The sequence below is a fragment of the Bombus affinis genome, chromosome 8 (genome assembly GCF_024516045.1).
Source record: "Bombus affinis isolate iyBomAffi1 chromosome 8, iyBomAffi1.2, whole genome shotgun sequence".
In the NCBI taxonomy this organism is placed as follows: domain Eukaryota; kingdom Metazoa; phylum Arthropoda; class Insecta; order Hymenoptera; family Apidae; genus Bombus; species Bombus affinis.
The window spans coordinates 10419688-10435262 of NC_066351.1; the positions used below are offsets into that span (position 1 = coordinate 10419688).

The window sequence follows — 15575 nt, forward strand, 5'->3', positions numbered from 1 at the left end:
TGCTTCACAACTATAACGCATTATCAGATATTTCCCGATGGCCAAAAATCAAAATCGCTGTTGGATAGCGCTAAAGAAATATTGCTGGCATCGTCCAAGCAGCAAAATAGCGCAAACAGACATGGAAAGTTAGTACAAAACGCGAGTGATGGATTGGAATTGCAAAAGGAAGCTGTGAACATTTTGAAAAATACTCTCAACAATACTGGAATTAGAGATAATCAAATCAATATAAAATTGCAAACATTGCAAGATGACAGTAAGAAATGTAAGTTCATTTTCTAGCAGTGATCCATTCTTTTTTTTTTTTTTTTCTAATATTTATACATAGCTATGACTTCAATAACCGCAATAAAGGTGTGAGGTTTTTTACTGATCGTTGTGATCATAAAATTTTTGTATTTTGATATACTATATCTATACTTTTAGAACAAATTATTTACTTTTGAGCTGTGATTAAAAATTCTTAATTAAAAACCCTGATGGTAATTAATTTTATCTTGAATTAAATCTTGATTTTTTGGAATTGGCAATAAGATAATATGTGTTTGTTAAAAGTTTCTATTGAAATATCTGTATGTTGCTTTTAGTGCGTGAAAATGTTGAAATTATATTAAACGACAACGACAAGGTGTTAGAAAGTATTAAAACCTCGCAAAAACTTATTGGAGATTACAAAGAAGGGATTGTTAATATATTAAAACCAAAATTGTACGATTTAAAAAGAGAAGGCGATTCCGAAATCAGTTTAGCCAGCGAAAAATGTAAGATTTATTATATTTTTCTTCATGCTACCTATATACGTTTCTACATTTATCTCATCATACAATCATCTTAAAAAATTATTTCAGTGACAGAAGCACTGAGTAACATGAAAAAAGTAGATGCAAAATTAATAAGTTTATCAAATGCCGCTGTAAAAAGGAAAAATGAATTTGATAAATGGAACGATACGTTAACTACAAAATTACAGAATCTCAAAGACAAAATTGCAGAAGCTAGAAACACCGCTGACGGAGTAATCATGATATTATAATTTCTGGAATATATTATCTTTTTATACTTTTGCCAAATAAATTTTTAAATGAAATGTTTTTCTTTAGATTCGCGTTTCTTTAAAATCAGCAGAAGGAAAAGAATGCAGCCGATCCTACAGACCACCCACATTACAGCCTTCATCAATGAATTCGATTATCATGACCTTTGCACTTCCAAAAGGGAAAAAGGAAGGCCCCCTATTTTATTTGCCAAGTAGCATAAATGTAAGCATATTGCTCCAGTTAAATATGAAATTAAATACATTATGAAATACGAAATACCTTTGCTATGTTTCTCTTGTTCATACAGGATGATTTCCTTGCCCTGGAGATCATTGACAGGAGAGTGAGATTTATGTGGAATGTTGGAGGAGGAACAGGTATTCTTACACACCCTGAAGTGATACAAAGTGGCGATCTTCTAGATGATAGATTCTGGTATCGTATTGAAGCTGAAAGGTATGTTATTTGAAGTATTATATGTATCATCTGATGTTAGTTTTTAATAAGTTTTTCTTATAAGAAATTATATTATATCGAAAAATCATGTAATTAATTTTATGTAATTTCTTTATAACAGCATTTAAATAAAATTCAATTCTACAAGATAATAAAAATGCGAATAATCAAAGAATAAAATACGATATCTGTTATAAAATTATTTTCTAAATTATATTATATCTCCGCCCCAAAGTGAAACGCTTCAATAGAACTTCAAAACCGAATGAGGAAATTAGAATAGCGCATTTCACTAGAGCAAAATAACATTTATATTAAACTATTAACACTTTGATCCTTTTTTCATCTATCTTACTTAAATAATATAATAAATAATGTCTTTGTCTGCTGATATCTATAATACCTTTCTCTATGTATTAACTGCTCACTAAAACTTATCATCCATTGTCTATATCACGTGCAAGAAATTGAATGAATTTTTTATGAGAAATTGAAATGATTTTCAGAGTTCGTCACTTGGGCAAACTATATGTACGAAAACAAGCGTCGACAACCAAAGAACATCCACCCATAAAGAATTCGACGGACTTTGAATACGGCCGCTTTGATGTTACCAGTTCAGATCGTGTTTGGATAGGAAAAATTCCCATAACAGAACGTAGAAGAACCGAGCTTATTGCGTCTAATGGTCTTCCAGCATGTGTACACCAAGTTATTCTAGATGGAAAACCTATAGGTCTTTGGAATTTCATTACAACTGCGCCAGATATGGCCTGCGAAGCATGTGTGGAAGGGTAATTATTAGAAAGTTCGAAATTTCGTTTGGTTTTTAGATATTCGAAAATGACTATTTATCTTAATGTTATAGAGTGGAAGATGTCAAGGATGATATAGCATACAGTTTCAATGGAGAAGGATATGCGGTCAGAAACAGGGTTTCTTCAGGACCATATAATAAATATTCGTTTGGAGTATCGATTAGTTTCCGAACTTACGACGAGAATGCATTGCTATTTTTGGCAATTAATCCAGATAACGTACGTGATATTCACATATCATTTATTTTGAGTAAATGTAAATTCTATCGTGTCTCTTTCATTATATCATTATTATTACCAAATTCAATTATTATACTTTTGATAATTGTCCTGTTTCTCTTAAAAATCTATCGACGTTTAAATGTTAAACGTCTACTTTAATGAAATATAATTATATTTCATTTTTATCCATAACAGAACCAACACATCATGATATTCCTGCGAGAAGGAAAAGTGATCCTGCACATTGGTTACGGTGGTAATGTTAGCATGGAGATGTCCTCAAACTTTAAGTATAACAATGGAAACTGGACAAAAGTGGATGCATTTAGATATTATCAGTTACGTAAAACGGTTGAAAAATGTAGCTTGAGTGTAGGAGGAGAAAACGATAAGAGGATCGGCGCACCTACACCTCAACCCAAAAAAGAGGACATCCCTGATTTCATTCAGGCTAAATATTATATCGGTGGTGTTCCACCAAGTTTTCGCGCGGAAAAACTAATCCTGCCGTCTCAAGTTTCCTTCTTTGGCTGTATGTCTAATATCATCGTTGAAGAGGGATATGATCCAATGGCAGAACAGTATCATGGCGTCGAGCCTACCTGTGCAAATAAGGTAAATAATTTAATTATGAAAAATGGATACTTTCTATCTAGATATTAAAAATAAATAAATTCCTACTGGTTCATTGAGATCTCCTTAATTATAAAATAGAATATTGTGGGATATTTTGTTCAGCTATTCTATGAAAACAATATACATACATTTTATTTGTAGTAAATTTTCTGTATTGTAAAAAAATAGTAAGTACTTAAATAATTAAGGAATTAACAAACAATTCCTATAAGAGGAAAATTTATTACTCACTTTTAAAACATTTACTGTTCCCTTTAATGTTGGAGAAAGAATTTTAATTTAAGTAAAACAGTTCGTACATAAATAAAAGATAAATTTTTATTTTTGCAGCCATTAAGGATCGTAGGATTTTACGGAGATGGATATTTACAACATGTATCATACACGCTGCGTAAAATAAACTCTACAATGAGTTTCTCTTTTAGAACAATGCAGGAAAACGCTGTACTCCTTCTTTCTACGTTCGAAGGACAAGAAGAACGTATGCCTCCTATACGACACATGAACGATGACTCGATTGTAAGTAAAATAATATCGTTATTCTTCTATATAAAAAACTTTTTGCATCGAAATTAAATGAAATAAACGTAATGCAAGGCATTTAATTTAATTCTTCAATATTATATATTTCATATCATATCTGATACAATATCATATACAATATTTGTGCTATAAAATATGATCACATTGTGTTTTGGGAAGGTAATAAAATGAACGAAATTCGTCAAAATTCTCCAAGTAAATATTGAGATCACGATCCATGTTTCTAACTTACAATGTCATTTATTCTTTTAGAAAAAAAGTTACTATTCCATATGCATAATCAATGGGCAAGTGCAAGTGCGTTTAAATGCTGGAAGAGGGGAGCTCACTTTACAATCGAATGATACTTTTAATGACGGCAGATATCACTCTGTAACAGTAATTAAAAGACGAAAAGATATCGAATTGCGAATAGATGACGCTTATCAGAGCGCAGGTAAATTACCCACCAGTGCGGCTATTAAAGCTCCCGAAGAAAGTGGAGGACTATTCTTCGGAGGTTTACCAGTACTTATTAACGATACCAACATGATTTCCACCACCACGCCTTTGTATGGAACGATTAAAGACGCGATATTTAATGACGAGTAAGTTAAATACAACAAATTTTACAATATTCCGTATTTTCAAAAATGCAAAGGGTATTAGAAAATAATAACTCAAAAATTTGCGTGTATGTGATTGCAATATTTAATAAACTAAATAAGAAATATTCATTAAATTATTTCTTTTTATAGCATTGTTCGTTTTGATGAAGCCATTAGTTTTGAACATGCATTAATTGGTCGTTCCGGACCAAGCATGGGAAAAGACCCTCCTATGTATACACCATCAGCATCGCTGTCAAGGGGAATGTCTACCCAACCGGAAGGGTGTCAAAAAGTGCCGTATTATTCTTTGGAAGCTGGTGCCCTCAAATTTGGAGACAAACCAAACAGTCACACGCAACTTTATCTAAATTTTAAAAAATTTTGGGAGAAGAAGTATGCAATAGAATTTGATTTCAGGACATACTATCCAAATGGACTGCTGTTTATTACTCCAGTATGTAGAAATTATTTATAGCTTTTACAAACCGTATATATTTAAGAATCGAACCCTTGCCTGGCCTTGATTGACCAAGCTTGTCGATTGCCTTGCCATACCTAATATCCATATAAGCCCTTACACTATAGAATATTACTAATTAATATATCTCTTTTAATTCATAGGGCCTTAGACCAAAACACTACCTCATGGTCGTAATACGAGATGGACAGCTTTTACTCTTGGTGAAAAGCAAGCAGAAGAAAGAAATACTGTTTAAAACACCGTTTAATGACGGTAATTGGCATCATGTAGTGATCAGTCATGACGAGCGGAAGTTGACATTGCTCGTGGATTCTCAAACACCACGCACGATTAAAGTGCCAAGAAAAATTGGACTAGCTTCCATGATGTATATTGGAGGCCTGCCTGAAAGTGGAACACCCATACCTGAACAAGTCGTAGTTAAACTTGAAACCCTCAAAGGTTGTATCAGAGGGTTGAGGATCAATGGCAACGTGTATGATATGGTTGGTTCTACGAGTAGAGCCTATCAAGTGGGACAGTGTTTCCCAAATGTTGAAAGTGGAGCTTATTTCCAGGATGAAGCCTATGCCATATACAGTAAGATATCGAAGTTATCAGTTTATAAAAATGAGTATCACACAAAAATAAAATTAGATCATAGTGATGAACGAAATTTTTCTCTTTTACAGAGAGGAACTTTGAATTAGGTGCTGTACTCGAACTTCAGTTGGAATTTAGAACATCAGAATTGTCGGGTGTTTTGCTTTCTATAACGGCACCCGGCAATTCGCCTTCATTATCATTAGAGCTGAATAATGGTAAAGTGATTATGTCGGGTGATCTAGGAGATAACAATCCGTTATATGTAGAGCAACGTTTCAATAGTCCATACACGATCTGTGACAATCGATGGCACAGAATACAAGCAGTTTATAACGACGAAGAATTGGCACTGAAAGTCGATGAGTTGGATCAGAAGTATGGCCTTCCAGCTAACGTCAATTATCATATAATGGATGCTACAGTTTCTGGCCCTCTATACATTGGTGGTTTGCCAGGTTAGACATACTTATCAACCTCCTTCTATTTAATTATATTCCACTAAAAAATATATTAAAAGCAATTTACTATTATATTTATAAATGTGAATGAATAACATATAATTTTGCTCCAGCCTCTGCTCCAAAAGGAACATTAATAACAAGGGATCATTTCAACGGATGTATAAGAAATGTAATGATAGGGGGAGAAAGACGAGATTGGACAGACATGGATGAATTGCACAATATTCACTTGAGCTCCTGCCCAGTACAATGATAATCAGTACAATGTGTGAACTCCTCTGAGTCATTTAATTTTGTTCCAAAGACTGTTCAAAGGACGCACAATGTTCGAAAGGTTTCTATGAACTGTGTTCAATACAATTTCACACTGGGATCAAGTGCCATATCATGATGGAAATTCTTTAATCATTAAGACATAAGGTTAAACGAAGCCAAGAGATGCTAGCATGCAAACGCATGAAGTTTACATTGATGTTTCTCAAACTTGTTTTTATTACTTTAAAGTTCTACGATAACAAATTTTTATACAATATTAATGAAACTTTCTTATTCTTTTATATGTATCTCTTTCTGATATATTTATATAAAAAGCATGTTCAGAAAAAATGATATATAATGAATATAATGTGAAAAGAATAAGCTAATATTTATAATTTGTACATAACAGATTTTACATTTACCTAATTCAACTAAAATTTTCTTAAATAAATTTTTACCATATATAAAAAAAAAAATAAACAACTTTCTCAACATATACCAAAAAAATTTAACTTAATTTACATGCATTATATGTATACTATTTGATAAATCAATGTTGAATCACTAATTAATTATTATTTAAGCATTTATTTTGGAAATTATTAACAAAAAAGGAATTATACATTTATTTAACTTACTATTCTACTAAAATAAATCGATTAACATTATTTTAAAAATTTATAAATTATCTATCCAATGAATATTGTATTTAAAAAATAGTTTAAAAAATTGTGACATATATACTTACAAAATAATAATACAAGGTAGAAGCAATTCGTTACACTTATATTGCCATTCCACAATAAGTATTTTAATAATAATATTCATATCACTCCCCTCTTAAAGATGCAATTAACAAATGAATATCTTCCCGCACTTTTATACAAATCTATATATTAACGAATACAACGTACATCAAAACTTCAATTGAAAATAAAAAGTTATAAAATATTAACTTGACGAAAAGATCATAGTTCATAACATAAATTGGAATTAAATTAATTATAAACATGAAAAATTTTAGTTTATAATTTAATGTTAGTATATTGGATGATCAATGTGTGACGTAGTAAAAATTCAAACGATTATCCGCCATTGAAACGTTTTCTAGAACTTATTTCACGATATGTACTTCATGATAATTTTGCAAAACATAGTTTGAGAAACAATTTTTAAAGCATTAACAAATTATGGCACAAATTCGCGTCGAATTGTATCATAGACCTGATATGCAAAACAAATGTCATAACATACGTGTAAGTAGCAAGATCACTGCCATATAGTTTAATTGTAATTCATCTGTAAGTCACAAAACAATTGTACATCAGTATTTAAAGCTATTTATTATCGTTAATGTAAGAGCAAATAACGATTTCGATCGAGAGCGCAGCATGGAACGTGAGATGGCATTCGATCGAAATCGTATATTTTTTAAAAAGGAAAGGATAAGAACGAACAAAATGGGATTATTTTGTACTGTTATAGCGGTAGTAAGGTATCGAAATGTAATATTTAAGATGACTAGAAGCGGAAGAAAAGTCATGTTTAACACCCTGTAATAAAGTGCCCTTAATGAATTAAATATATATATAGGGAGAAATGTTCTTCACAAGAATATTTTAATATTTATGTCTAGTATTTTTCTTATTCGTTGAAATGTAATATATTATACATATGCAGAAAAATTAACAATGACGCCTTCGCTATTGTGTATAAAATATATAACAATGAGAAAGTATGGTTATTTAATTCACCCTCTTCTGTACTCCAAAGGTTATATATACATTTACATTACACAACCAATTAAGACAAAGAAGACACATTTAGTTCCATTAGATATATATTCACAGATGAAGACTCAAGAATAAAAGTCTATTGGAAAGTGGGTTATTAAATTTTATTGATGACATTCGCTGCAAGATGCTAACAGTAAAATATGACCCAAATTTTGACTTGACGTACTCAATAAATATACATATATCATTGAGTAGTAGATTCATTTATGCGTATATAAAAACATAATATTTACAGACATGGATAAATCGACAAAGTTTTCAGTTTTCACTTCTTTCATTTATGACAATAAAAATGAAGGATTATTACATAAAAGTAATCGTTTATTAATAGTAAGCGCGATTATTTATATCCCATTTTTTCCTATCTCTGTGTTTTTCGTTTCATTGTTTATCACGCCGATTGCCAACAGCTCACTAATAATATTTCTCTGCTTCGAAAAATATAAATATCAAGCACAAGCAATCATCCTCCCTTCCTACAGTTACACATCCTTTTTTCGAACTTTCTCTTACTGTTTGTAGCTTTTCCTATTATTTTCAATCCCTTCTCCACAAGCCGGTGTTCCTCCGTTGATTCTTAAGATTAGTGACTATTATATCGTTATTCATAAATCTTCATTCACTGTTCGTTCACATTGTTATCGTAGCTTTTAACGCGACTTATGTCTTCAAATCTTATAATTCATCTTACGACGTTTACTTATTTTCGCGTTCAATATTGTCAAGTCGGACTGTTTTCGGAGACTGAGGCTCACAAAAATTTCTCTATTCATCATTTTTTACGGCGATACACGCAATAGATTTACAATACAAGACAATAGAATATAACAAACTCCTTTGGATATCTACGATCGACGGATTCTTTTCTTATTTGAAGTAAAATTTGTTTTGCAAGTCCCTTCATTACACAAATCATCTACCTCGAACGTGAGCTTAAATAAAATAATCTTGGGACGATTGAACCAAATATTGCATCGTTGCGAATTAAAAATATATTTTTCGCGATTATAATTGTGAAGAACATGAAATTCGATATGTTGCATAATTACTTAAGAATAATCAATACGGTCGTGTTCTGCTATGCCATTGCAGAATATAGGGGGGTCTATTGTTTCAGTGAACCAATCCAAATATTGTTTTTCCCTTCCTTCTTCTTCTTTCTTATGACATTATCGCTTTAAATTCCATGCACAAACCCATAAAGTTAAAAAATACATTCTACAAATATTGGACAAGTAAAAAATTGATAAACGCTATAATATACACGCTAAACATAATTTAAATAAAGAATTCGAGAACAAAATTCTACAACAGATAGACCCTCCATATTTCTGTACAAAAATTGTATTTTACCTCTATCTAGTTTCTATTCATTCGTCCTACCGGCGTATTACGAAAAACGGATTGCATACACGTTAAAAAAATTGAATCGTCAAGATGGAAGATCAGTGCCAGTCCCACACGAACGGCGGACAGTTATAATTTATGGCACAATAAATAAATAGTTCTTTCGTTATTACGTTATTATGCTAATTATCCTTCATGTACAATACAAGAACCGCATGTTTCGTTTCGCTTGAAATTGGACTGACACGTTCCATTAGGAAATGAGAAACATACTAAAAAAGAAAGAAAAATAAAAAAAAGGAAAGAAAGAGAACGATTACCATCCGAAAAAATAAGATCCATATACTGTTTAGAAAATTACCCAACTTATAAACGGGTTAAACATTAGTCCGTTTGATTAAAATTTTCAACAATATACTAAGACATTTATAAATAAATCATTAACACTCTCTTTCCAGGGACTCTTTTCTCAATTACGAGGAACGCAGACTATGGACACTGAATTAGAATTATTTAGGCCTAGGACACATTCAAATAAATTAATTAAAGTAAAAATAACTTTAAATATAAACAAAATTTTTGTTGTTTTAGTGAAATTATTGTTGTTCTATATTCCAAATCATCTTCTGCTTTCCTCTTACAATGATCGAAACTATTATAAGATTTTAAACTGTTCGATACATCGTAAAGAATAAGTATGTATTGCGCGCAGGAAAGAAAAATAGCAATTCAATCAAAGATTTCACCAGTTCGTGGCCGTTTTCAATATCCAGACATTTCCTATCAGTTACCAAAATTATTACTGTTCACTCAAGAAACGAACTTTTGGTACTGTTTGGTACGGTCTCATTCTCTCTCCCTTCTCAAATCCTTGCAAGTTTCTAATCTTACACCGATACACACTTCACAAAACTCGCTTCAAGATATTCAAATCAACGAGGCATTATATAAATTATATTCGATGGTACCTATACTGTAAAGGAAAAACATCCTCGCACAACATCAATTACATTCAGATCGATCTTAAGGCTGATTTGGTATTTTCTTTCACTAATCAGAATCAACTTATATATTTACAAATCCACATTATTATTATTTTTTACCTTTTTCGTTTGTCCGTGAGCTGGTATTTTTCAACACTTTTCAACAAACGAATTACATTATCTACGTACGCTGCTGCAACCGTTAACGGCTGCGAAAATCTCATGGTCAACGAGGAATCATTAATTCACCTTTGACGATGATATACATTAAACACAAAAATGTTTTAAGACAGTTACAACGAATCGTACGCAACAATGTTGAAGTTTAAAATCATTTGGAAAAAATATCGAAGAGACTTCTACAAATGAAATTTTCATGCAAAACAATCATTTTATTCCCATTAATATTATTTTAGTTTTGTTAAATAGAAATTAATCAAATACAAAAATCACATTGAGGAATTCGAATCTTTTTCTAGACTCTGTCAAAAATATATTCAAATTAATGATCCTCTATTTACGTTTAGTAATTTATAAAAGTTAATGGTACTACGATAATAATAATAATTATAATAATAATAATAATTAAGAGCAGTTTTAATTTACGCGTAAGAGAAATATGTGCGAATTACTTTATGTAATATAAAGACGAAATCGTTCGACACTTATGAAAGCCCTGCCTCTCTTTTAGCAAAAAAGAAGAAACAATTTTATAAGAAAAATTAATTAATACCTTTTATCAATCAGTCACAACTTTCATTTACAACACAATAGCTTACATGATTACAAGGCGATTACACGTCAGAAGTTAGTCCGCAAAGATATTAGATACTGACAACAAACCATTCCTATTAATTAGATATTGATAAACTTATGACACAGTGATTGATGCCAACGTTAACTTAAAAACAAAACAAAACAAGAAATAAAACAAAAGAAAAATATAAAAAGAAAAGATACAACAAATTACAAAAAACGAAACATACGTGGTAACATTGCGCCGTTCAATATGGTGTGCGATCGTAAAAAACGCTAGAAATGATTGCACACCCGTATCTGTGAGTCAGCATCAATCATTTGTCTTTATAAAATTGACTAAAAACGCAACGTTTGCATTAATTTAATATGGGCCTGTATTAAAATAGTAACTATGAACAACAGAGGGCATAGTAGCATTAAATGTGACACATGTGTAAAACTATATGACGAGAGGCATGTCTTTCTTGTTCGGCAAATTCACCTTTTTACCTTGCCAAAGGCTGTTGTGTATCGTAAAGGCATCTATGGTCACAGTCAGATGCTTTGTGTGTACTTGAGAAAAGCATTTTGCTCCTGAATTGTATCTAAAAACAAAGAATTATATTATAAATTTATTATATACATTATTGTACTCACAAGAGTTACATAGTATATGTATATATTCAATCCACGTGATTATGCAAATGGTACATACGAGAAAAAGGTTTTCACATTTTTCAATGTCCTTGCTTAATAACATGGTATTGCAATGTAGAATGAGATCAAGAAGTAGAATGAGATAGAAGTACATCTACAATAAAAATCTAAAAATAAAAATCTATGATGACAAACTTACTTGAAAAATTTGTCGAACATTTTATCCATGACTTGTTTCGGTCCAGTACCATATAACTTTGAAACTTCTTCTCTATCTGGGCAGTATGAGTAGAGAGCCCGGAATTGGCAGCCAGCATCTCGAAATAAGATAAGAAAATGCTTGCTTTCTGATCTTGCAATTTCGTCCAAAACTCTTCTCTTAGCTTCCTTATTTACCGTTCCCGGAAACACACAATACTCCACAGCGTTTAGCATAATGCCACGATTTGACTTGGTGGTTGGTTGTTTATACAATCTCGGACCTATTGACAAAAAGAAACCAATCTCATAAAGTTTACGCAATATAAACTTCATCAGTGAATAATTGCTTGCTTAACAACTTAATTTAACAAAATTTTCCACGTGGAGAATTTAAGTGTATTCCACATCTCCTAAAAAAAGAACATTTCTTCATAAAGATGGCAACAAATTTCAATTTATAAATTATGAATTCTTACATTTGTACCTGAGTAGTAAATAAATGAAATTTGTAACTAACTTTCTTAAAATCCTTACCATTATAGTCCATCATCGAACTTGGTGTACTACTGATATCGCTGCTACCATCATCGAACACGCGTCTCTTGGTCATCAAACCGGGAGGTAAAGAACCAGGTCCTGATGGCGACGGAAGATGCCTCATGCTACCCATGCCCGGACTCGGTGCTCTCCTAGGAGGTGTAGCTCTGCCCAGTCCGCTGTCCGTATCTGTGTATCGACACATCATACCGTCTTGATCACTACTCGAACCTGCGAACGCAAGCTCGGTATATGAAGATAGAAATAAAAAAAAAAAGACTCGAACGTATGTGTCCGTCCACGAGATAAAGGACAAGAGATACGGCCTTTCAACAGTCAGTCCAATGTATAATACGTTTATACCCATCCAAGCAAGAGGAATTTGAACGGAATCAATTTTATTAATTACTAAACAGTTAGTCCCTGATACGGATTGTGAGATATTAGTCACTTGTTAGACTTACGAAGGACCTTCAAGAGTATCCATCTTCATAGCTTGCGTCCAATATAAAAACTTTGAAAAATATATATCATACAAATATTAAAAATTTGTTTTCTTTTTAATTCTATGTATCGTCTAAGTTGTTCAAACAGTAAAACTTTTCATGATTCTAAGATAATCTAAGCAACTATTTATTCGAGGAATTTCGAAAACCATAACGATTCCGACAATTTGACTCAGATACTATTTAATCTAACACTTTGTAAAACGCGACGAAAAAACAGTGGACAAATTCATTTGTGGTAAAACATATGATTGCTAGTAGTAATTTTGCGATTTTAGCGGACAAACGAAGCATAACAAATTCATCTATAGACAGTATAATCCGTTAAATGCAGTAGTAAATGTATTAACTCATGCAGCACTTATGAGCTCTATTGAGAAATATAATGCTCTTCGCTAAGATGAATTTACTATGCTATATTACCATAATACCTGGAAATAAAAATAGAGAGGAATGACAGAACAAATACATATTCAACATAAGTGATGGATAAGATGATACAGGACCTAAATGTGAGTCAGAGTGAAAGGTTATTATATGGAAACTGGAACCACCAACAATAATCTGAAAAACACTGAAAACATTGGTACCCATAACCAGTGCTGTACAACAATAAGCCCAACAAGCATCAACTTAAATTTATCTGCAGCAAATGAGTTATCCTGTGAATGAGAATCAAAATTTTATCTGCTCATAGAGGAACATTTTGAGAAGTAAAGAAGTAAAGACAATTTAAAAAAAAAAAGGCTGGGAAGCGCTTATGTATCATTTATCTCTCAAGCAATAGAATATAAACATAGCAGATAGAATTTCGAACACATCTAAACAATGTGCTGTTGGTGTATGCGTGTAAGTATATCACTGCCACCTGTGCTCCGATCTGCCACCATGCGACTACGTGTATGCTATGTAGCCTACAAAAAATTGGAACGGTGTACGGGACACGTAAAATATACTTTTGCACGATAGAAGGGGGATTAAACGTATTCCAAGTCACTGGTGCTTCTTACCACACAAATTCATCAAGGAATTAGACTTTCTCCCCTTAAAGTTTTGGTAACTCGGGTATTTAGGCCTGCCTCTAACCTGTTGCTGAGGCTCCTGCACATCTGCAATAATGCAATGTTTACCTTGTTACATTCCAAACGCTATGTACGATCAAAGATTAATAGTAGGGGATGCTTCAATCGTACGTCATTGCATCAGGGGCAGAGTCTAACTACGAGCCATGTCCACTAGGAACATCAAAAACTCAAGGTAGCCAGTGCAGGTTGGTGCAGAACAATGTTGCGTTCCAACTGAAAGATGTCTACTATAAGGCGCTACTTAAAAATAAAGTCATACCCTTAAGTAACCTTACTTAGGTAATTTGAAGAATAATCAAATGCTAATGAAATATTCAACATTGTAAGATTCATACGTAGCTGCCCATACCAGTGATACATCCTGCAACGAGTCTACTTTCATCAAGCCAAACGTTTAAAGGAACATGATTTAAGGCATTCTTTCTATAAACAATATTCAACCCACCTCTAGATGTTTTGTAGGAACCACGTCGACCAAGTTGATTCATACTTCGACAAGGGGAGGAACCTCTACCGTCGTCGGGTGAATCTACGGAAGATACTAAAATAGGGTACCTCTATTACAATCAGTTAGTTCCTCTCCAGGACGATACTAAATACTATATATGTTCTTAAGAATATGTTCTGCTACGACATTACATTAATAAACAGATATTTTAAATAAATTTGAAGCATGCAAAATTGTACGAAAAGAAAAGTGCCATAATATATATATATATATATCATTCACACGTTAAAAATTAATAATTTTGAAAAAAAAATATTGAACACAATATATCGTCAAGTATTTTCCATTCTTGCTTATATATATTTGATACAATAATATTGCATTTTTTTCTGTTATATATGAAGTGATTGTATATATGTTATAACTAATTAATTTGGGAATATTTCCATAAATTTTGCCGTCAAATATTAGAAGCAGCAAGTATAAACAAAACACTCCAATCAGCATGTTAATAATCATAGGATGACATTTAATATTCCAATAATTTGTTACTTGTTTAGCTCTTCTTATGCAAAGCTAACAAATATATATATATGTGATGTTTTAGATATATACGCGAGTCAGAGAGTGTGTGTTGTGCATACCCCTGAGACTGCCGCCCCGATAAAGAGGGCCGGAACGTCGTTCATCGAAATGGGCAGCAGTGAGACTGTCCTGCGAGCCTCGGTAGTAATCTCGCCTCATCGTCGGAGAAGTCAGCGACGCTACAGTAAGTGTGTTAGTGCAAAACAATCAGCTCGAAATTTCTTTACTATTCTAGTTTATTCAAATGAGTATCTAGGTAATGTATGAGATCAGTTCGCTGTGCAATGTTTTCATCTGGAACGATCGACGGCTAAACTAGTATAGCCGAAAAAATTTAGAGCTTATGGAATTGTGACTGGGTGAGCTCCCATAAAACAAAAGAAAACAACAAGAAAATCAGTATGAAAAACACGACGTTACTAAAGGAAAAAAAAATTAGATCTTTCGGACTTGAATTTTCGCCATGCAAAAAATAAATGCAATTACATTACAACACTAAGAAACTGTTACTATTAGATTATAATAAAGGAATATACTTGTTACGATAGCAGTGGTAACTGTTATCTTGGAGGTGACTTAATACATGTACAGTAATATATGTT

General features: G+C 32.2%; 2 protein-coding genes across 30 annotated transcripts in view; one reads left to right on the forward strand and one right to left on the reverse strand.

Moving 5' to 3' along the window:
• Positions 1-7825, forward strand: part of LOC126919317 (laminin subunit alpha-1) — a 204722-nt gene extending 196897 nt beyond the window's left edge. For all 3 annotated transcript variants that reach the window (XM_050728320.1, XM_050728321.1, XM_050728319.1), the window contains 14 exons: positions 28-268; positions 591-764; positions 852-1018; positions 1104-1262; positions 1348-1496; positions 2003-2290; positions 2365-2533; positions 2732-3151; positions 3503-3691; positions 3968-4302; positions 4453-4759; positions 4927-5365; positions 5458-5826; positions 5943-7825. In XM_050728320.1, the coding sequence (XP_050584277.1) occupies positions 28-268; positions 591-764; positions 852-1018; positions 1104-1262; positions 1348-1496; positions 2003-2290; positions 2365-2533; positions 2732-3151; positions 3503-3691; positions 3968-4302; positions 4453-4759; positions 4927-5365; positions 5458-5826; positions 5943-6085 (3549 nt within the window). In that variant the 3' untranslated portion in view covers positions 6086-7825. The remainder of the gene's footprint in view (positions 1-27; positions 269-590; positions 765-851; positions 1019-1103; positions 1263-1347; positions 1497-2002; positions 2291-2364; positions 2534-2731; positions 3152-3502; positions 3692-3967; positions 4303-4452; positions 4760-4926; positions 5366-5457; positions 5827-5942) is intronic.
• Positions 7826-7965: 140 nt separating this feature from the next.
• LOC126919322 (patronin) overlaps positions 7966-15575 on the reverse strand; it is an 85392-nt gene continuing 77782 nt past the window's right edge. For 7 of the 27 annotated variants that reach the window (XM_050728346.1, XM_050728334.1, XM_050728341.1 and 4 more), the window contains 6 exons: positions 15033-15152; positions 14386-14481; positions 13866-13964; positions 12347-12580; positions 11811-12093; positions 7966-11559 (listed from right to left, as the gene is read on the reverse strand). In XM_050728346.1, the coding sequence (XP_050584303.1) occupies positions 11415-11559; positions 11811-12093; positions 12347-12580; positions 13866-13964; positions 14386-14481; positions 15033-15152 (977 nt within the window). In that variant the 3' untranslated portion in view covers positions 7966-11414. Of the gene's footprint in view, positions 11560-11810; positions 12094-12346; positions 12581-12813; positions 12864-13865; positions 13965-14385; positions 14482-15032; positions 15153-15575 lie in introns of those variants that run through there. The other 20 variants (XM_050728338.1, XM_050728337.1, XM_050728333.1 and 17 more) reach the window with 17 other exon arrangements.